The 21,350-nt window shown below is 40.9% G+C and overlaps 1 protein-coding gene across 2 annotated transcripts; it reads right to left on the reverse strand.

Annotated features, from left to right (window-relative positions):
- Positions 1-3,343: 3,343 nt before the first annotated feature.
- Positions 3,344-19,743, reverse strand: LOC117829620 (monocarboxylate transporter 4-like). Of its 2 annotated transcripts, none has more exons than XM_034707197.1 (6): positions 19,679-19,735; positions 15,640-15,897; positions 15,415-15,558; positions 12,624-13,234; positions 9,835-10,015; positions 3,344-7,490 (listed from the first exon to the last, which is right to left on the reverse strand). In XM_034707197.1, the coding sequence occupies exons 2-6, from the start codon at positions 15,860-15,862 to the stop codon at positions 7,153-7,155; spliced, it is 1,497 nt and encodes a 498-aa protein (XP_034563088.1). In that variant the 5' UTR covers positions 15,863-15,897; positions 19,679-19,735; the 3' UTR covers positions 3,344-7,152. The 2 variants fall into 2 exon arrangements, with proteins under 2 accessions (XP_034563088.1, XP_034563089.1); XM_034707198.1 differs by having other exon boundaries at positions 3,886-7,490; positions 19,674-19,743.
- Between the last annotated feature and the right edge of the window lie 1,607 nt (positions 19,744-21,350).

Raw genomic sequence — 21,350 nt, forward strand, 5'->3', positions numbered from 1 at the left:
GAGGTAAAGAGACCGGCTCTGAGCCTCCTAGCCAACAGCTACAGTGTTCCCGCCTGTCAATCAAGTCAGCTGTGCCTCTCATTATGGAAAACTCATAATCTTAATATCTTCCAAATTGCAGCAGTTTTAAAAAATCCCCCCTTCAGTGTGTGCCAATCGAGAAATGAGCTATCCAGACTACACTCGTTTTTTGTACCAGGTTGTTAACATGTTTATTTCTGCAGTAAAGATCAGCTTTTTTGAATGGGTGTGTATGTGGTTTCCGGTACTTCTGGAGCCAGCCTCAAGTGGACACTCGATGAACTGCAGTTTTTGGCACTTCTGCATTGGCCACGTATTTTTAGACCGGAGGTTGTCGCTTGCCAGGATCAAACTCAAAAGGTTTAAAATTAAAATTGTGTGGAACCACTGGCTCAGTAAATGTTTTGACACTGATCCCTTAAAAGGTACTTTTAACCAAGCTCATCACAATAAGGCTCATCCTCTTCGGACCATAGGTAGCTAAAACTACAGTTCATGTAGCATAGCTAATGCTTACGCAAACGTTTGTGTAGCATAGCTAATGCCAATATTTGTGTAACTATTTTAAAACAAAAAAAATATACATTACATGTGACATTCAGTAGTTTGATTAAAGTCTAAAATAATTGAAACTGAAAAATAAAAAGATTTAAGTTTGGAACATAACTTATTTTTAGCTCTTTTGGATACTTAAGAAAAGCCACCTACTGTTTCCTCCAGGCGTAATCACTACAACAAATAATGTCACTTCCAGACCTGACTGTGGAGGTGCTTCAGTGGGGAGGTCTGCAGAGGTAGGGCCCTGACTGTGGAGGTCTGCAGAGGTAGGGGCCTGGCTGTGGAGGTCTGCAGCCGGACCCTTCTCTAAATTTCAGGTGTGTGTTATGAAATGGTATTCTTTTATGTGGATTCTTGTGATCTGGTCAGGGTTTGTGACTTTTAGAGCAGCTTATAAACCTCAATCAAACTAGAGAAAGCGTAAAATGAGAAAGTGTGGGTTCAAAAAATCTGATTAAGATGAAAAGTCCAAGGAGGAATGGTTGGAAGTGACAAACCTGGAAGATGTGGAAAAAAAAGCTCTGAAACTTGGGAAATACTGAACACAGATCAGCCATGACGTTATAACCACATGCCAAATAAAGTAAACACTCCTCTTCCTTAAAGTCAGGATCAAAGCAGCCCCAACCTGAGGCGACCTAGACTCCTCTCGACCTCTGAAGGTGTGATGTGGTATCTGGCACAAAGACCTTTAAGTCCTTCAAGTAAGCTGTGAGGTGGTGGTGGTGCCTCCACGGATCAGACCTGGTTGTCCAGCACATCACACAGATGCTAAATTTGAATATGATTTGGGTACTTCTGAAACCAGGTCACTACTGCTGGTTTCCTCCAGTCCTCCTTTGGGTGCTCGTGTGCCCACTGTGGGAGCTCTGGGTAGTAGCCTCAAACACTACACACACTGTTTGCTGTGTGTTCTGACTCCTTCCTATAAGAACCAAAACAAGCTTCTTCAGTTTGCTTGGATCACACAGACCAGTCTTTGACCCCACACACATCAACCTGTCATGATCTCGGCACTTGTTCTTCTGTTTCCCTTCCTTAGACTTCTTTTGGTTTATGCTGACCCCTGCAGGCCAGAGACACCCCACAAGACCTGCAGTTTAGAAGCATCACAGCCTCCCGCCTCAAAGTCTCTTCCTCAGTCTACGCCTATTTTTCATGCTTCCAACACATCAACCTCACAGACATGATGTTCTATTGCCACCCAACATGTTCCACCTCCTGTAGGTGTAAAGAGTTTATCAATGTTACTCTATGCACCTATCATGATATGGCTAATTAGTGAATGTAATCATGAAATTTGCCACGCCTGTATCAAATGTTGGTTCTTCTGTGAAAAATCGTATTCATTTTTCTTTGTTTGGATTTTTAAGTCTTAAATAAGATTTTAAAAAGCGTGCAGTAGTCCTGTAATTGGGCGTTTTTCTAATCCATGGTTTCATACACAGAGTTAGAAATGCTGCTTCATGCTTTCATTTCCTCACGGCTTGACTATTGCAATTCTTTTTTCACCGGCCGCAAACAATCTTCTCTTGACCGACTACAATTAATCCAAAACACTGCGGCAAGACTGTTAACCAGGTCCAGTAAGAAAACCCACATCACCCCCATCCTATTCTCCTTACATTGGCTGCCAGTCAAATACAGAATACAGTTTAAGATCCTCTTAAAGCTCTCCATGATCAAGCACCCTCATATATCTCTGACCTGCTATATCCTCACATCCCCAGTAGAGCCTTTAGATCCTCAGATCAGGGTCTGCTTGCTGTGCCTCGTGTTAGGCTAAAAAAACTAAAGGGGGCCATGCCTTTGAGCATGTGGCTCCAACTCTGTGGAACAATTCCAGGCCCAAATGCACCGTTCTGTTTAAACTGGGACTTTTAAAAAACAGCTTAAGGCTCATTTGTTTGTTATTGCTTTAGAATATCTTTTAAATTTGTTTTTATTTTGTCTGCTTTCATTATTGTCTTATTTACATTCAATTGTCTCTGTGAAGCACTTTGTGACTATGCTCTGTGAAAGGTGCTATACTAATAAAGTTTTCCTACTTACTTGTGCATGACAAGAAGAACCAGAAAACAAATATTTGATTTGTTCATTTTTTTCAACAGATTTATTTATTTGGGAAAAACAGGCATCACCACTCTGAGAGACTGCGTGAGTAAATAGTTTTCAACAGTTTCAGAATAATGTTCCTCAGAGTAAAAAGACAAAGAATTAGTTAATTTCATCATCTACAGCAGGGGTTCCCAAACTTTTCAGCTTGTGACCCCCAAGATGTAGGTGCCAAAGACTCGCGACCCCCCCCATCCTTCAAAATGATTTAATGTGGCTTCATTTAGCCTCTCTGCAGAAAATTAACCAACCTATATGAGCATGTGTCTGTGTTTCCTGTGCTGTTATGAATTAACCTACTGCTACTGATGGTTTTGATGATTAACTGTTCATTAACCCTAAACTTAGGAGTCATCTGGCAATAAGAAAGGCAAAAAACTCATTACATTTTCTATTTTCAAGGATAGCGACTATTTTAGTCAATATTTTTTACTATAACGGGTAAAATGCACTATTTTTAGATATCTTTTTAAAAAAGCATTCTGGAAGACATCACATGACCCTCACTTTGTGAACCCCTGATCTACAGTAACTGATCTTCAGGCCTCAGGCAGCACTGCATTATAAACAGACATGACTCTGTAGTGGAAATCACTGCATGGGCTCAAAATAACTCCTAAATATCAGACAAGTAGAACCTGGAAGCAGATTTGATTTGTTCTGTTTTCTCAACAGGAGATATATTTATTTGGGAAAAAAACAGACATCACATGCCTGTGCTGTTAAACATCACTCAAAAATGGAATAAGTTACATTCCTTCACCCGAGCAAGTGGTTCCTGCTCTGCTATTGGTCTGTGGAGTTAAAACAGACACACAGTCTATCACAGCATTCTGCATCCAACCAACAACAGACAGATGTCAGTGTAACAACATGAGGCTGACCTACAGAGCAGTAAAGACACCACGGGACATGTAATACATTCATCAGCTGAGCATACACAGCAGCCGGATTAACCAAGTGTAATCCAGTGTCCCGACACGTTTATCAGTTCAATTGGATGAAGTCACTTTAAAGTCGCACACAACAAGACCGAGACACCTCGTCGATTTCTTCGATGAGAGAACAGACACAGCTGCTGGTGCTGGTGGAAAAACTGGGGGAAGACAAAATGTTGCACACTTCAAACACGATCAAGGCATTCAAGACTGAAAATGTTCCAACATTTTAAAGCCCTGACGGAGACAAGCAGTGGAAGAAACCTTGACTTTTTTATTGATAACTGCAACAAAGCCAACCTTTTACAGAAAGTATTAAGGGACCAAAGTGGCATTCTGGATCCAAATGTACAAATAAAGTCAAGATTTAAAATCCATACAGTCAGAATACATTTGATACATCAAGAAGGACATAAAAAAAAGAGATAATGCAGCTGAAAGAAGCATTTCAGGAACAATCTCAACATCTTGTTTCCACAATGCAAAATAATCCTCTTACACCTTCATATTAGAAATCCCTGGCTCGACAGTTGTCATGTTGTTGTGAGCAGATGAGGGTCGAGTCCCTAAATATCAAGTATCTCAATACTGAAGCCGCTTCTTGAAACATTTTATCATTTTGTTGTCACTTTAAATAACAATAAATAATAATTTGACATAAGTAAAAACAAGTGCAGCAAATACGTGGGGCATTCCTTGAAATATAGGTATCAGTCATTTATGAGCTTTAAGCAGTATCCTGACAGTATATTCCACAAGGTCCACTTAATAACAGTCTGAACCAGTGAATGTAGAAAGCAGTTTCCAGTCAGTGGACCTTGAATGTTTTGTGTGTGTGTGCATGTGTCAGATTATTTGAAATCACTCTGGGAATAAATCATTCAATCCCAATTCAACAAAGTTGGCACGCTGTGTAAAATATGTGAATGAAAAGAGAATTTTATGGTTTGCTGATCATTTATCAAATGTTTAAACTGAATGATTTATTGTTTTATGAAAAATGTACGCTAATTTTAAAAACTAATGTCAGCAACGTGTTTTCAAAAAAGTTAGAACAGGGACAGTAAAACACTGAAAAGTTGTGTAATGCTAAAAAGTAACACCTGGAGGAACATCTCCCAACTAATGAGGTTAATTATGAACAGGTTTGTAACATGTATTAAAAGGACACTACAGAGAGGCTGGTTGTTTTGGAAACCGCCTACTACATACTACCTACAAATGTAGTATGCAGTACGTACTGCCTACTGCATACTGTGTTTGAAGGTAGTATGTAGTATGACTGTTCTGTTGGATCTGTTCTGCAGGATGCTGAGTCAGGTGTCGCTGGATTTCTGGTTTTGGAAAGCGGAGGTAAACAACGGCCGGGCTGATAGTGAAACTGCTTCTTTAGCATCACTTATGATTTAAAAAGTTAAGAAGTGGTTTATATGGATTTAATGATTATCACAGTACCTAAAAACGGAGTGCCCCCCATATATGGAAAGAAGAAGAAGCAGAATGAGCGCTGTGCATTGTGGGAAACAGTACGCGAGGGAGACTGGTCCACCGCATACTGAGAAATTTTCCTGAATCAGTACAACATCCGGGGAGTTTTGGCATACTGCAGATTTTGATTGTTCACAAACTACATACTGAATTTTGGCCAAATCAGAACGTACTGCTAGTATAGCAGGCGGTTTCGAAAACATCCCATGTCTCTCAGGAGGAAAGATAGGAAGAAGTTCACCTCTCTGTGAGAGACTGCGTAAGCAAATAGTTCAACAGTTTCAGATTAATGTTCCAGAGTGAAAAGACAAAGAGTTAATGGATTTCATCATCTACAGTACCTGATCTTCAGGCCTCAGGCAGCACTGCATTAAAACCAGACATGACTCTGTAGTGGACATCACTGTATGGGCTCAAAATAACTCCTAAATATCAGTCTTTTCACATTTGCTCACTGCATCTTCAAATGCAGTTTTTAACTACACTATGCAAGTGTTGAGCAGGTGAACTCCTAAAACAGGCAGGAATGAGGCGTTTCCTTTAAAAAAAAACAAGAAACTGGTCTCCTGGGTCCCAAAAAATTTACAGAGTGTTGTTAAAAGAAGAAGTGAGGCAACACGATTGTGAAAATGCCCGTCCCAACTTTTTGAAATGTGTTGCTGGCATCTAATTTAAAATGAGCATATCATTTTCATAAAACAGTAAAACTTTTCAGTTTTAATATTGGACATGTTGTCTTTTCATTATTTTCAGTCAAAGTTTAAATAATTTGCAAACCATCAAATTCTGTTATGAACATTTCACACAGTGTCCCTACTTTTTTGTTGGAATCAGGGTTGTAGAATAGCTTAAGTCCTACATGGAGAGAAACAGTTTGCATGATAAAAACAATGCTTAAAAGTGCACAAAACTCAAAATCTGTATCTTTGTTCTAACAGCACTACAGTGTATGTAGCTTCCTCAGAAAGCTGGTATTTGTTGCCAGTAACGTGGCGTTTCTACACTCAAAACCATGACTGCAGCATCTAGACCGTACCACAACTCCTTCAAAGCTCAGTAATATACATGAATCATCAATATGTCACTTTTATAATCATAGACTGTGAATAAGAAGTGAAAGTATCCTCCTGTGTTTGGAAAGTGAAGCCAGTGAAGAGGTGATTTCAACCTGTTGTGTTTGTAACAGCCAGCAGAGGGCGTCTAGTCAGATTTCATAGAAGTGTTTGAGAACATGAGCCCACTTCTGTCTCGATTTATCACAAAAGCAAACATATTTTCAGAGATGAAATGGTCTCAATCCCTAATTTTTGGTTATGATGTTCACTTTGTGATTTACTGATCCAGTTAGAATAAAATAGACGATAAGGCAGCATAAACTCACAGGGTTGTTTTTTTTTTTTAAAGTGGAGTTGAACCCGAGCTGACCTGGATCGCCTGTGGGTAAAACACTTCCTACTAACGAGTACCTCACTCAACCCCTCCTCAGAAAAGTCAAGTTTGTGGCATGTTTGAAGCTGAATGCATTGTTCTGGTTTGTTTGTACTGAGACCCTCTAAGGGAGGCTCTTCATGTCACATCTGTTGTTATAAAGTTTGGTTCTTCATTGGCTGTTATCACAGACTGGTTCTTATAACAGCTACAGTACATTATAGATGCAACAAGCTAGCCCTAGATAGAGTTAAGATCTTAGCATTTGCTCCAGTTTTCCACCTAAGGTCATTTATCTCCCCATAACACCTTGATAGCAACAGACAAAGACACGTTTTCTAAATAGGAGTGAAAGCATAGTGCAGTGTCACAGTGGCTGTGGAAACTTCTCATGTAGTCTATGAATATAACAGTTTCAGGTTAAACCTGTTGATAATGGACCCTCTCTGCCTTTTCCCTTAAATCAACCTAAAGTTTTGATTGAGAGAGCGATATGAACCCTGTTTTGTTATCCTACATTGTTCCCCCTCACTCCCTCGGTGATCTCTTTGCTACAGATCCTCCTCTTCTCTTCTTGAGTGTCCTCTTAGTTCCCAGTCTTGCTTCATATCGATGTGCTCTCCTCTTCTTCTATGCTCCCGTTCTCCTTCACCTCCACCACGTCCTCCTCCACTTTATGATTACCGGCCGTCCCGTTCTCTTTTCCCTTCAGCTCCTCCTCTCCTTCCTCATCCTCCTCCCCTTCCTCTTTCTCCAGTCCGGGGTTCAGCCCATCCCTCTCTGCAGCGGTCACGGCCATCTCCAGCTTGGCCTCGGGCTCGTTTGGCTTCTTTTTAATGAAGAAGAAGTTTCCCAAAGCAATGACGAAGGCTGACAGTACGACCTCGCTGCCCGCCAACAGGAAGACGTGCATGTACTGGTGGGTGTAGTCCAAGAGGCGACCTGGTGAAGAGCACAGGAGGATTAGCAGGATAGTAACACATAAGATACTACAAAGAGAAAATTGACATCACCCAATGCAACTCTGAGTATTTTGCACCTTTCCTATGGTATAGCTTAACACTTTTAAATGTTAACATTCGCCAGGATGTGCTTTAAGGCTTGCACTAACTTAATAATGACAGTGCACTTTCATTTCCTTCCATTGTGAGATGTGAAGTGGTGGAGGAAGGCCTTGTGATGTTCCCCAGATTAAATAGTTTTAAAGGATATTTAGAGTGCTGACATTGTTCTGTTTAGTGTTGCTGTGTAGTTGTGCACCTTAAAAGTGTTACTTGAGTGTGCTCCTTTTTTACCTTCTTCAAGATGTGAAGTGGTGCCTCGATGGGCTCTGAGATTTTGTTTAACCAACTAGTAATTCTGTTGCCGACTAGCAAGGCTGATGACGCTTAAATGTGCACATCCCTAATAAGAACTAGATGCCATGAAAGACAGAAAGTATGTCCAGGGAATTTATCTGACGTTTATTTTAGTTCTAGTTTAATAAGGGATTAGGCATTCAAAGCTAAAAATACTATTCAATAATCACTGGCAACTATTCAACAATATTCATAATCGATTTGAGTCTTTAAGTGTGTTTTTGTAGGGTCCAGCTCTCTGACAGCAGGTTTGAAAGGTTAAGTAGAGACAACAGCGACTAACATGACACTTGTTGCACTGCAAGTGGAGACAGTCAAATTTAACAATCCACGACACACCTGTCTCATTAACCGTCAGTTTGTGTGGCAGTCGTGTTAACCAGCACCGGGACGAGGTGCTGCTAGTAGCGAGCACTTTATGACAGTGTTTCTGTGACACAGCAGCGTGGCGTGTGTGTGTTTACATTTTACAGCCATGCTCAGTCTCTGCCATTTCCATACGTTTCTGAATCTCAAACAAACTTTAAGATGCACTATAGGCATTGTCTGGCGGGAATGCCGGATTCAACCAGGCACCTGTGAAAACGATAACGAACTGTACTTCTAAAATGAAACAATATTTGCATAATGTTTTCTTCGATTTTTAAGCATATATTTGAGCATTCAAAAATCATGTCCCATCCCTAAGTTTATCATATGTCCCTTAAACATGGAGGAGGCAAGCTTCAAGACCTATACTGCATCCAGCAACCAGGGGGAGCTCTTCAGGTTTTGCCTTTGTTTGGGTTAATGTTGTAGTAGTCATGACTTTACAGAGTCTGTGGGGAAGTTTTCCATTCACAAAGAATGCAAAGTGGCAAAGGTGCCAGTTTGGGATAAAAGTCAGTTTGAGAGGCACATTTTTAGGATAGTTTGCAATTAATCTTCAATAATGACTGACTTCAATTCCAGAGCTTGGCTGAGATTTAGTTTGTTTAGCAGTTTCTAAAACTGGTGAATTTATTAAGCCAACTGCCATCTTCCAAAGTACAATTCACATTCAATCAGTGGATGGTGACTTGGTTGAAATCTTGTAAGATTTGAACAGGTCCTGTTCAGGCTGTTAAGTGTTTCCAATTAACAGAACCTGAGAGTGCCTTGTTGTTTGCTGTAGACCGAGAATAAGAAATAAAGGGCAGTGCGTCTCTTTGACAAACACTGTGACACCTCAGCCCACCTTAGTTCTGAAGTACTCTTGGCTCTGCTGTAGCTCCTCAATCCTTACCCAGGATATTCACCCAACTCTGAACCACTTATATTTGGAGCTTACAACACACAGAAGGGAAATAATGGTACTGTAACTCAAAAAAGGTCTAACAATGTATTTTCTAATTCTTGCATGATCATGAGCAAAGATCCTGGGATCTTTCTCTGCTTTCTTGTTACACTGCATCAGGTGGAAAAACATTCTGGGAATTTGGTGCCTGCATCAGAATGCTGGATGACCGTTTCATCCTGTTACAAAAAATTAGACACCACACCTTTAACAGGAGTGCACACAAAAGGGGGGTATAGGACAAAGCGGGGGATTTGGGATTCCGTCAAGGCTTACCTGACTTAAACGAGCTAATGTGCTCAAAAAGAGTCACTCGGGGCCTCTTGGTGGATCTGTGATTAAGACTGTTACCCTGAACAACTGTCTAAATCCAGTCCTGAACTTGTGCTTGCTCTAATCTCTCTGTATGTTTCCATCATCTCTCAACTGACATGGTCTAGCCATTAAACCATAACGACATAATAAAGATGTGTCTTCTTGTAAAACACAAGTACATTTCACTGATTGTACCTTTAATGATTGCATATCTAAAATAAGTTGAAAGTCCATTGTTTGATTTTAAATAGGTTAAAACTGAAAATAATGAGTCTCAAATGAAGTGTCACGCTCTGACCTGCTCCAGGAGGTCCCACCAGCACAGCGATAGCCTCCATCAGCAGCACCAGGCCGATGGCGCTGGAGAACTTCTCCGTCCCCACGATGGTCATGAGGACCTCAAACTGCAGCGCTCCCACCATGCCATACGACATACCGAAGAAGATACAGAAGATCACCAGACCTGTGTAGTCCGTCGCCTGTGAGGGTAGAGAGGAGATTTCCACACATGAGACCTGGCTTATCAACGATGTACAGCTGAAATGTGTACAAGCTTGTTTGTACCATCAGTCAAGTGTTTAGAGGGAGTTCCTTTTTTGGTAACCTGTCCCAGAGGTTTGAATATTTTTGAGTCTAATTAATAAAAGGTACAGTAAACTTAAGGATCTCTGACTCAGACTGCTATATTGCAGGCTGTCCACTGCTTTTTTGGCTCAGATCACTAAACTGAAATGTTCCTGCAGAACTAGATTATTTTAGGAATGAGATCCTCTTGTGACCAAACATTATGAGGCGCCATTTGTAAAGTTGTGCACACTGAAAATAGCAACAATTCACCACATTTAGTTCCAAAACACCATAAAAACTTAGTGTGAATTTTTAAAAGTCACTTTATCACATTTAGAGCAATATTTGTGATCTTCTTCACATTCAATTTTGTTGTGAAAAATATATTTTAGTTAAAATCACTGTTAAATCCAAATGCAAAATATGAATATAAATGTTAAATCAAAATGTTGAATACAAATCGAAATGTTAAATGTTGAATACAAATGTAAAATATATATATAAATGTTAAATATAAATATAAATGTAAAATTTAAATGTTAAAACTGCATTCCCAACATTTTCACGGCGGCCAGTCAAGCTCGAAATCCATAGGAGTCAGTATTGACAGACTATGGTTGGGATATCTGTATCGCTTTATGAAGCTTTCATTTTGGTACTTCTGCTAGTCAGTAGTGAGAATATGTATGGGGCGTCTTGAGAACCAAAATTAGTACATGGGTTTTGGGTGGGTCGCTTATTTAGATCAAGATTCATTCTTTTAATTATCACATGAGGGGGACTGGCCTTTTGGGAAGAAAAAAAACATGGTAGAAGAAAAACAATTTGTGAAAGCAGGGTTAGACCAGCAGTTCTTGTGTTTTTGTGGGTAAAATAAACACTTGTGTTGATGGATTTTGGTGGCTTTAAAGAAAGTATACATTTTTTTCTAGTTTCTTTCCTTTACAAACATTTATACCTCTGTAATCCTCTGTAACTTTCTATATAATGTCCTTCACAATTTGAGCCTGTGAGTGGAAAAAATCAAGCCTTTTTCAGGTGATCATTCACTTCATTCTTACAGTAAGCGCTACAAGAGAAGTGTTGATAGGTGGAGCTTCCTGCAGAAGTAGTGATAACATAATTTCCCCCGGTGGTTAACCATTGTGGCTGAGCTCTAAAGGCGGTTGTTGTGATAGAAGTTCAACTTTGGTTCAGAAAAAACATGAACAGTTCTATTTGAAGATAGACAGATAGTAAGGTTTTGATTTCAGGCGATGACAGGACGTTAGTTTTACTATCAGCTGTTCAGTTTATATTGTAATGTTGAGGCTAGAGAACAAACTAGGCCAGAAAGTTCACAGCCTTATAAACACAACACACCAAAGTAAGTTAGAGCTACTATGATGTCTCATCTCACTGTTCAGCAGCACTCAGGTGAACGTGATGAGACTGAGGTGAACCTTGTTGTTGATATACCTCAGAGCTTTTCAGGTCAATCATTGCTTTGTCATCTGAAGCTAAATATACTTGAGCACGTCAATCTAAGGCTATTTCTTTATATTGCCCTCCCGTCCCTTGAGTAGGTTATACGACTTGAGGTGTAACAGATTGTGTTACCTCATTTTGATCTCAGACTCTCTCTTATGATCAGAACAAGTGTCCGGTTTCTATGGAGAACGCAGGTTTTTTTAGACTTTCTGGTTTTCGTGTTTGGTGACAGAACACACCAGAAGTCACGACTATGATTCACGGTGAGGTATGACGGGGGCCAGGAAGAAGGTGGATACTGTTCTGAAAATATTATCTTGGGGTATTTTTGTCTTTATTCTGATAGGACAGCTTGAGAAGGTCAGGAAACGTGGGGGGAATCACATGACTCAATCACATGAATGGACTCTGTGGTGGAGCCATACAGGCGCGGTTCTTGGTATATTTGTAACAGACATGGTTTCTAGTTTTATTTTCGACCCCCATCTCTTACTTTAACTCTCCCTGTCCCATTAAAGTTACTAACCATAGACCTTTCTGGAGTCCCTGAGCTCCCTTGTCTCGTAGGTTCCTCTGAGTCGCCGCCCTGGACGGCCTGCTGCTGTGGACGTTCCGGACTCCAGCAGCAGGCCGCTGCTACTACTACTATCTGTCATCTCCCTCTATCCCTCTCTCCAACTTGGTCTCAGCAGATGTGTGTCTAACATGAGTCTGGTCCTGCTGGAGGTTTCTGCATGTTAAAGGAAGTTTGTCCTTGCCACTGTAACTTGCTAAATGCTAGAAAGTGCTCTGCTCATGGTGGATTAAGATGAGATCAGACTGAGTCCTGTCTGTAAGAGGGGACTGGATCTTATCCTGTCTTGATATCTATAACATAGAGTACGGTCTAGACCTGCTATGTTTGTAAAAGCATCTTGAGATAACTTTTGTTGTGATTTGCCGCTACACAAATACAGATTGATTGATTGATTGAGTTTTGGAGTAACAGAAAATCCTGTTTGGAGGGTTTTTATGGTTGTATTGTAAAGGTGAGTTCCTCCTCAGTGTTACCTGGGATCCTACGAGGTCGGTGCACCCGTTGAAGATGATGGCGAAGCTGAAGAGGTAGACAACTCGTGGCCGTACCCACTTCAAGCCAGCTAAGAGTCCACATGCGGGCCGTGCAAACATGTCAATAAATCCTAAGATGGTGAGCAGCAGAGCAGACTTGGTGTCCTCATTGCCGAGGCCTTTAGCGTAGTTTACCACAAACACAGGGGGCACAAACAAGCCCAGGACCATGATGGACGCAGCAAGGGTGTAAATGACGAATCCTCTATCTTTAAACACGCTGAAATCCAACAGCTTCTTCTTTGGCAGGGGCTTCTTCTCCATCTCTACAGCTGCGGGGTCGCTCAGCTCCAGATCTTGAGACTTCTTAGGGGGCAACAAAGGCCTCATGAGGGCAGCACAGGCACAGCAGTTCAGCAGAAGCCCTCCCAGTATGAGGAAGCCCCCCCTCCAGCCGTACTGATACTGGAGCACCTGTCCCAGAGGGGAGAGACAGCAGAGTGCCACAGGACTGCCTGCTGCCGCCAGGCCATTAGCCAGAGGACGCTTCTCATTGAAGTATCGATTCAGCATGATGAGAGACGGCTGGAAGTTCAATGCCAGACCAAGACCTGAGCAGAGACAGATGGGAAATGTCACAGAAACAATCCACTCTGAAAATACACACAACAAAATCTTCTTTCTTAGCATCTAAGCTTGATGTTTTGTGTCAAAGGAAGCCATGAAGCCAGATCCTTTGTGTTATTTCTACAATTTATGAAAAAACAGCTTAAAAATCCTCTTAAAGGGAGACAGAAAAGCATAAGGATACTTCTTCCATTTCCTCTCGGCCCTGGATGTCTGACCTTAGACTGTAATTTTCAGTTTGTGCCAGTATGATCTCGAGGGAGAAATGTGGCACGCTCACGGGCAGAAAGCCTGGAGAGCAAACCTCTCCTGTTACCACGCTCATTATCTCAGACATGAGGGGGAAGAGGAAGAAAGAGCGAAGAGGATGGAGACAGAACAGAGGAAAGAGAGAAATGGACCGAGCAGCGGCTGAGCGAGATTAAATCCTAGACTGCCTTTTGAAGTTATTGGTCAGGGTTGGTGAGCACAAAGCTGAAAAAATCATTTACATATCTATTAAAGAAAAACCAGACAGACCAGAAAGGCTCCAGGAGGGAACTTGGAACCTTCTCACTGTGAAGCACCACTCTGCAGCCTTGGAGAGACCACTCAATGTAGATTTTAATTATGATATTTATCTAACTGCTGCTACCTTTTTATCAGTTGAGTGTGCTTATATTCTTTTCTGATGTCTGTGTGATGGTTGGGTGGTACTCCTGGCTATAATAGAGTTAATAAAGATAATCCTTAATCCTTGATAAAAATGATGTAAATTAAAACAGTATCATAAGTGTTCTCCTCTCTTTGTTGCCACATGACCCCTGAGGTGACTATGGCAGACAAACGAGAGTATCAGTCACAGCAGGTTCATTCATGGCAGCACAGGACGTGTGCACATAGGCAAATTTTCTGCAGACCAGCTTAGGCTTTAAACTAGAATGAAAAAGACACACCTGTGCATCTGCTCATTTGATATTAAGTCCTATCACTGTGATAGTTTAAACATGAAGGATACTTTTATTCTGCCTCTCACCTTTACTATAAGATAATAAGTACTATAAGATAATAAATTGGTTGTTTGGCTGTTATGGTCTTTTGTGTTGTTCTAAAGTCCACTTTTGTATCAGTCTAGTGCAGTGTGTGCAGCTCTGAGAAATGTACAGTGGGGGTCACCTGTCTCTGGAACTGTTGTATTGGAGATCACAGGTTTTTAAATCCTGCTTTGTGAACTTTTGTGTGGTGTTTTTTATTCTAAAATAACGTCAGAGGAGTCAGCTGTAGCAGTACAGTTTTTATAGCCTGTTATGCAAAATAATAACCGTCAGTAACTGTTAATGTCAGAGTTGCTCAAAAGAGTTACCTGCTCAAATATTAAATCTAAATATAGATGTTAAATGTTAAATATTAATGTTAAATGTTGCTCTGCGATCCTAAATATTTTGCTTTTAATTAATCTAATGTACTAACAGCACCCCATACAAATTGACACTGCCGCCTAACTGAAGTACCAAAATAAAAGCTTCATAAAGTGATACAGATATCCCAACCAGGGTCAGTCTGTCAGTACTGACTCCTACACCCTGATCATGCAAATCTGCACCAGTGCCCCAGGTGGACACTGTTTTCATCTCAGTTGGAGCTATACATGTGCAGCTCTTGGTATATTGGTAAAATACGTGGTTTCTAGTTTAGTCACCCTTTAACTCTCCCTGTCCCATTAAAGTTACTAACCATAGACCTTTCTGGAGTCCCTGAGCTCCCTTGTCTCATAGGTTCCTCTGAGTCGCCGTAGATGTCCTGCTGCTGTTGACGTTCCAGATTCCAGCCAACTACTATCTGTCTCCCCACTATAATCTCTCTCTCTCTTCATCTCCCTCTATCCCTCTCTCCAACTCTGACTCGGTCTCAGCAGATGTGTGTCTAACATGAGTCTGGTCCTGCTGGAGGTTTCTGCCTGTTAAAGGAAGTTTGTCCTTGCCACTGTAACTTGCTAAATGCTGCAAAGTGCTCTGCTCATGGTGGATTAAGATGAGATCAGACTGAGTCCTGTCTGTAAGATGGATCTGGATCTTATCATGTCTTGATGTTGGGTCTTTGTTAATGATATCACATAGAGTAAGGTCTAGACCTGCTCTGTTTGTTGGGATTTGGCGCCATACAAATAAAGATGCAGTTATTTTACCTGTAATTACTCCAGTGCAAAGGTAGATGTGGATGATGCTGGTGGCGAAGGAGGCCAGAATCATTCCCAGTGAGGCAAAGAGCCCTCCTACCATCATCACCGGCCGACAGCCGAACCTGTTCACCATCACGCTGCACAGAGGACCTGAGAAAACACAGGCAGTCAACACATGCTCTGTATTCCAAACTTCAGCCACTAATGGATATGGGTGTTATCTTTGTCTACCTGTGCCGTACAGCATGGCGAGCAGTATGGACGAGATCCAGGCCGTGTCACTGTATCCAACGTCAAACTCACGGATCAGCTCCTTAAAGAAGACGCTGACGGCTTTTGGGAAAGCGTAAGAGAAGCCGGTGATGACGAAGCCGCCGACTAACACCGCCCAACCCCAGCCACCGTCTGGTGCCTTCACTCCAGGAGGCGCGTCGTCAACCACTGCTCCTCCCATGATGCTTTCTGCTGCTGATGTGCTGTAATCAGTGCCTGGAAACACACATGCTGGTTAAAACTGAACCATGCAAAGAGGAAACCAGAAACATGATCCAGAAATGCCTGAGACTTCTCTGGACCTGAGCCCTGGACTGAGGCGAAGTGGACTCTCTTCTGGCCTGACAAATCAAAACGTGACATTCTTTTTGGAAATCATGGACACTTCTTTGCACTATTTTCAGTTAAATTAAGGGTTTAAACAATTGGAAAACCACCAAAATCAGATTTATCAACATTTTTATGCCTGTTTTTTTTAGAATCGGGGTGAAACAACAAGCCAGAAATGTTGTAGTGTTGTAATACACTAACCTCAATTTAAACAGTCACATACAGACAATTACAAAATCAGCTTACTACCACCTTTCTTTATGCCTTTGTTTTGGCAGACTCAACTATTGTTCTGGACAGCTGCGGCTGCCAGAGTCCTCAACAACACCCAGAAAGTGGAGCACTTTGTACCGAGCCTTAAATCAGCCTGTGCATCCTGTGAGTCAGAGAATAGGTTTTAAAATCCTATTACTTGACTATAAAGAACTAATTGGTCCTGGGCCTGAATTCATCTCTGTTTACTCGCACACTGTAAACCTCAGTGTTTGCTGCAGCTTCTCAATAATTCCCTCACATACAGATTTTTTAATCTGACTGTTTTCAGATCGTATTGTCTTTTAAATGGAGTTCCATATTTGGTTTTCTTAATTCTCTTTTCATGCAATTTTAATGTTTTCTTTGTGTCTTATTTGAATGTATTAATGCTGCTTTAATGAATTTTGAATAGCATGGCGTGGAATTGAATTTGCTGGAACACTGCCTCCACTTGGAGCCTGAGTGTTGGAGAGCTTGTGTGTATTGTGTTTATTTTGGTGGAGGGTGTAAATATGAGAGCATGGTATCTGCTGTGGGTGATTTATTGTTGACAGCTTGGGAGAGCACATAGAGCTTCCTTGTTGGCCTGCAGAAACATAAATTCAAACACACACACACCCTCTCATTTCCTGTTCAACCTTTTTGCAGTAACATTTACCTTTTTTCTTCAGTGTAAATCTTAAACAAGATGGTGTCATATCTTTACCAGTGACTGCTTGGGTTCTGATTGTAGCTGCTTCTCTTCTCATAATATGACCTTTAATCAGCCTCTGACTGACCTCCCGTTGCCCCAGCTACTCTCCACCATACACTGTATAAATAATGGACGTAGTATCCGTGACGTCACCACCTAGGATAGGCTTCAAAATTCAGCTTCAGAAACAGATGGGTAACATCACTTCCATTTATTATATTGTCCATGTTTTAACCAGACTTTAACCATGTTAACGTCTGCTGAAAAAAATTAGCATTTTGATTATGGGACTTGATGGGGTCCAGCCAGCCTCTAGTGGACAGTTGAGGAACTGCAGGTTTTTGCAGATCAAGGCCAGATGTTGCTGTTTGCTGTTTTTGCTGTGTACTGTAACTCACTTCATCTGACACCTACCCGGGAGCAGTTTACACTTACAGGCACCGGGTCATGTGCAGGTCATGTTTGCCTTTGTAGGTCATATGGAGACATCAATATTAATTTTAGTGTGTTTCATAACCAGTGAAAAACCCCTCACAGGAGCTTTCAGTAAAAGGGAAATGGAGTTGTACTTGTAGCCCTTTTCTAGTCTTTTTGACCACTTTTACACTACTCGTCACATTCACCCCACAGATGGTAGAGGCTGCTATTGTGAGGGACCATCAGTGTTGGCTAATCTCATTCATACACATTCACACAGCTGGAGCAATTTGAGGTTCAGTGTCTTTCTCAAGGACACTGTGCCATGACATTATGTGATTGCCGGAGCTGAGATCGAACCCCCAACTTTCCGATTGATAACAGACCGACTCTACCTGAGCCACAGTACCAATTCAGTACCTTTGAATTACCCTGCTCCACTTGTTTATCTTCATTTGGGTCTTATTCATTTCAATTCAATCTTTATCAGGGACTCAGGGTCCAGATAAGAGACAATCGGGTTCACAGAATTACAGCTCAAATCATAGAAGAGTAAGTCCATAATTTATGTACAGTAAATAAATCTATATTATAACCTTAAACTGAGGCATTTGTCTCAATGTCTCAAGTAGCGTACCTGTATCTGATGTTGGAGAAGTTTATCTTATTCTTAGAAGCGTTCAGTCAAATAAGTTTATGCACAAAATGCGTCAAGACAACTTGGAGAGAACAGACTCCAGCACTTAAAAACATTTCACTTGTTTTTAAGCACTACACCACCCAGCTCTCTACAGTATTACTCCGAAAGCGTCATTATACACCAACTTTAGGCTCACGTGTGTGCAGTTCATCAACATCTAAATCAAGCTCTGAACACAGACATCTGAACACACATACTAAAGCCTGTTCTTTATGTTTTCAGCTCACAGCTCTGCCTGTATACGTCATATTTTTTCCACTACAAGGTGACAAAGACATTTGACCTGTTAGACACTCATGATTATTGTTCCCCAATTTAAAAATAGAAAAGTTAAATGTCTGATCCTCTGAAGTGCTTTAGATCAGCACAGCACTCTGAGTGGCGTTATATTTGATATCATGTCCCTCACCATACATGGAGCATGGGGTCAGGAGGTGGTGGAGACCAGTTGGACTGAATACAACCAGGTCATCTGCGTACATGAGAAGGTTCATTGGACTGTGTCCAATCATACACCGAGCTTTCAACTGCAGGGATAAACTATACCTTATAACTGTGATTTTTCTGGTTTATACACAGAAAGCTATATAAAAGAAAATAGATTTACCAATTTGACTTTTGTTTTTGTTACACATTATTCTAAATTTAGCATCCCCTCATCCATCAGTATATGTTCTTCTTTCACCATGCTTATATATTTTCAGTCCTCTGGCTCACTTGATGCGCTCGCTCTTTTGTTAAGTAAAGATGATGTTCAGTCCTTACATCAGCAACAACAGCAGCAGCAGCAGCAGTCTCGTGGATGCAGCCCTGCGCACGTAGGCAGTGTGACTCGTTCTGCGTCACATCCAGTAGCTACAACAAGCAGTACAAACTTGGAGCGCTTGTTTCATCATCTCACCATCACATTGAATCAGGAAACGACACAGCGTTCAAATGTCCGCTCAGACAACTTCTGGTCTCAGCTTGTCTTCTAACTTGTTTTAACACATGGAATAAAAACATAAAAACAATTTGTACTTTATACATGACCTGAGGTTAACACGTGTACATCGATACCTTTCGCCTTTAATAGGAAATTAAAATCATCCGTTTTAATGCGCAGTAGTAAACCTCCTCCAGCTTCAGCCAGGGACTCATCCCATCCGCTATAATTTCCTTCTTAGATAACACAAAGTAAAGCTACTTCATGAAATAATTCAGTCATCACGAGCCCATGACGTGAAAAGAGACAGACGGACGTGGAGCACAGCGCGTGCGGACACACCGGTTGCCTACGTGAGGAGCAAGGCGTGGGTCTTTAATGTGCATTACAGCAGACCTGATCCTGATCCGACCAGTCCAAGACTGATGGACATCAGTGATAATAACATGTTATAACAATCTACACTACCAGAGAGTAATAAAGCTCCAATAATGACATTATATAAAGCCTATTCTTCATTCATCTTCTTCAGCCTGCTGACATTCAGCACACCTGTTACTCTGCGCTGTGGGCTGTAACAGGCTGAATATAGAAGCAAATACATTGAATAAAGTCAGACACAGACTCAGACAAACATTTAAAGAAAACGAATGAATATAAAATAAACTCACGTTACCTGCTGAGATGATATCTTCCTCCACAGAGGCGCTTCTACACAAACCGGGGGTGCGCGCTTTCGTCCTGTCTTTATTAGTGGGCGGCGCGCACACAAGGAGTCCACGCCCCTCTCTGCTGTCAAACTTATCTTGAGTTTATCTGGCACCTCCATCTTATTTAGTTATTAAGCAACCACTATGACAGCCTGCATAATATATACATTTTATGAAGAAATGATGGGGGACTGTCAAACTGTTATTTGGGAAATGTATGAACAATTCTTTTTAGTATTTCTTTTTCAATTTTGATTCACATTTCTATTGAGCTCCTGAAGTCCACACAAGATATTAAATGTGTGCACAAGTTAATTAAGTGGGTAGAAGTTTTTTATCTAGTGCGCTATTTACAGATATCTTCAAGGAAAAAAGTGATCTTTTGTGCACAAGATGAAAACTTGTGAGTGTAATTTATCTTTCGCTGACTGAGGCTGTTTTCAAAAACACCTACTACAGTAGCAGTACGTACTGATTGGCCAAAATTCAGTATGTAGTACGTAGTATGTGAAAAAGAGAAAAATCTGTAGTATGCCAAGACTTAACGAATGTCGTACTGATTCAGGAAATTTTCACAGTATGCATCGGACCTGTCTCCCTCATGTACTGTTTCCACAATGCACAGCGTTCGTTCGGCCTTTTCTTTTTTTTTCTTCTTTTTGACGGGGGCACTCAGTTTTTAGATGCTGTGAAAATTATTAAATTCCAAATAAACCACATCTTACATTTTTAAATCATTTGTGATGCTAAAGAAGCAGTTTCGCTATATCAGCTTGGCCGATGTTTACTTCTGCTTTCTGAAACCGGAAATCCAGCGCCGTCTGGCCCAGCATACTGCAGAACAGATCGAACAGAACAGTCATACTACATACTAAATTCAAACGCAGTTTGTAGTAGGCAGGTAGTAGGCAGTACCTACTGTCTACTACAGTCGTAGGCAGCATGTAGCAGGCCGTTTCTAAAACAGCCTGAGACTTTGGTTATCTTGTGGGAACAAGTTATAAAGTGAGCACAGGTTATCTTGTGCGGGATCTGCAGAAATCATCTTGTAATAAGTCATTATAAGTTATCTTGTGTGCACAAGATAATGACTTGTGAGTACAAGTTAATTACCTTATACTACAAGTCACATTTTGCGAACAAGTAAAATTATTGTGTGCTCCAAAGTATTTATATTATGGGAACAAGTCAATATCGTATGCACACAAGATAATAGCTTGTGTATCAAGTGAATAGCTTGTGGGCACAAGTTATTAATTTGTGTACACACTATAAGTATTTCCAAGATATTCAGGCTAGTGTGCACAAGATAATTTCATTGAGTATGTAATTGTCACGTTGGAGGAAAGATTGAGGAGGACCCAAGCACAGATTTTAAAATAGAAAGGTTTTAATAAATAAAAGGTCCAAACAAAACTTACTTAATTGCCAAAACAAATTAAATCCAAAAAGTAAACGCTGGGAAAACACTAGAACACAGAAAAAGACAGAATACAAGAAAGACGAACAATGATCCAACACAGGACAGTGGACACAGAGCAACTAAATACACAGAGTAATCAACACAGGTGTGAACACAGGACACAGGTGAAACTAATCAAGATAATCAAGAAGGAGGGAAACACACAAGGACAGGAA

Source organism: Notolabrus celidotus, chromosome 18, assembly GCF_009762535.1.
Source record: "Notolabrus celidotus isolate fNotCel1 chromosome 18, fNotCel1.pri, whole genome shotgun sequence".
Lineage (NCBI taxonomy): Eukaryota > Metazoa > Chordata > Actinopteri > Labriformes > Labridae > Notolabrus > Notolabrus celidotus.

What these genes read in the sequence shown, in the direction of transcription:
- LOC117829620 (XM_034707197.1), bottom strand. Translation starts at nt 15,862, where the DNA reads ATGGGAGGAGCAGTGGTTGACGACGCGCCTCCTGGAGTGAAGGCACCA. An exon ending in TTGCACTGGAGTAATTACAG is followed by an intron (nt 13,235 to 15,414) that starts GTAAAATAACTG and finishes GTCTCTGCTCAG; the next exon opens with GTCTTGGTCTGGCATTGAAC. An exon ending in CCGACCTCGTAGGATCCCAG is followed by an intron (nt 10,016 to 12,623) that starts GTAACACTGAGG and finishes CTACCCTCACAG; the next exon opens with GCGACGGACTACACAGGTCT.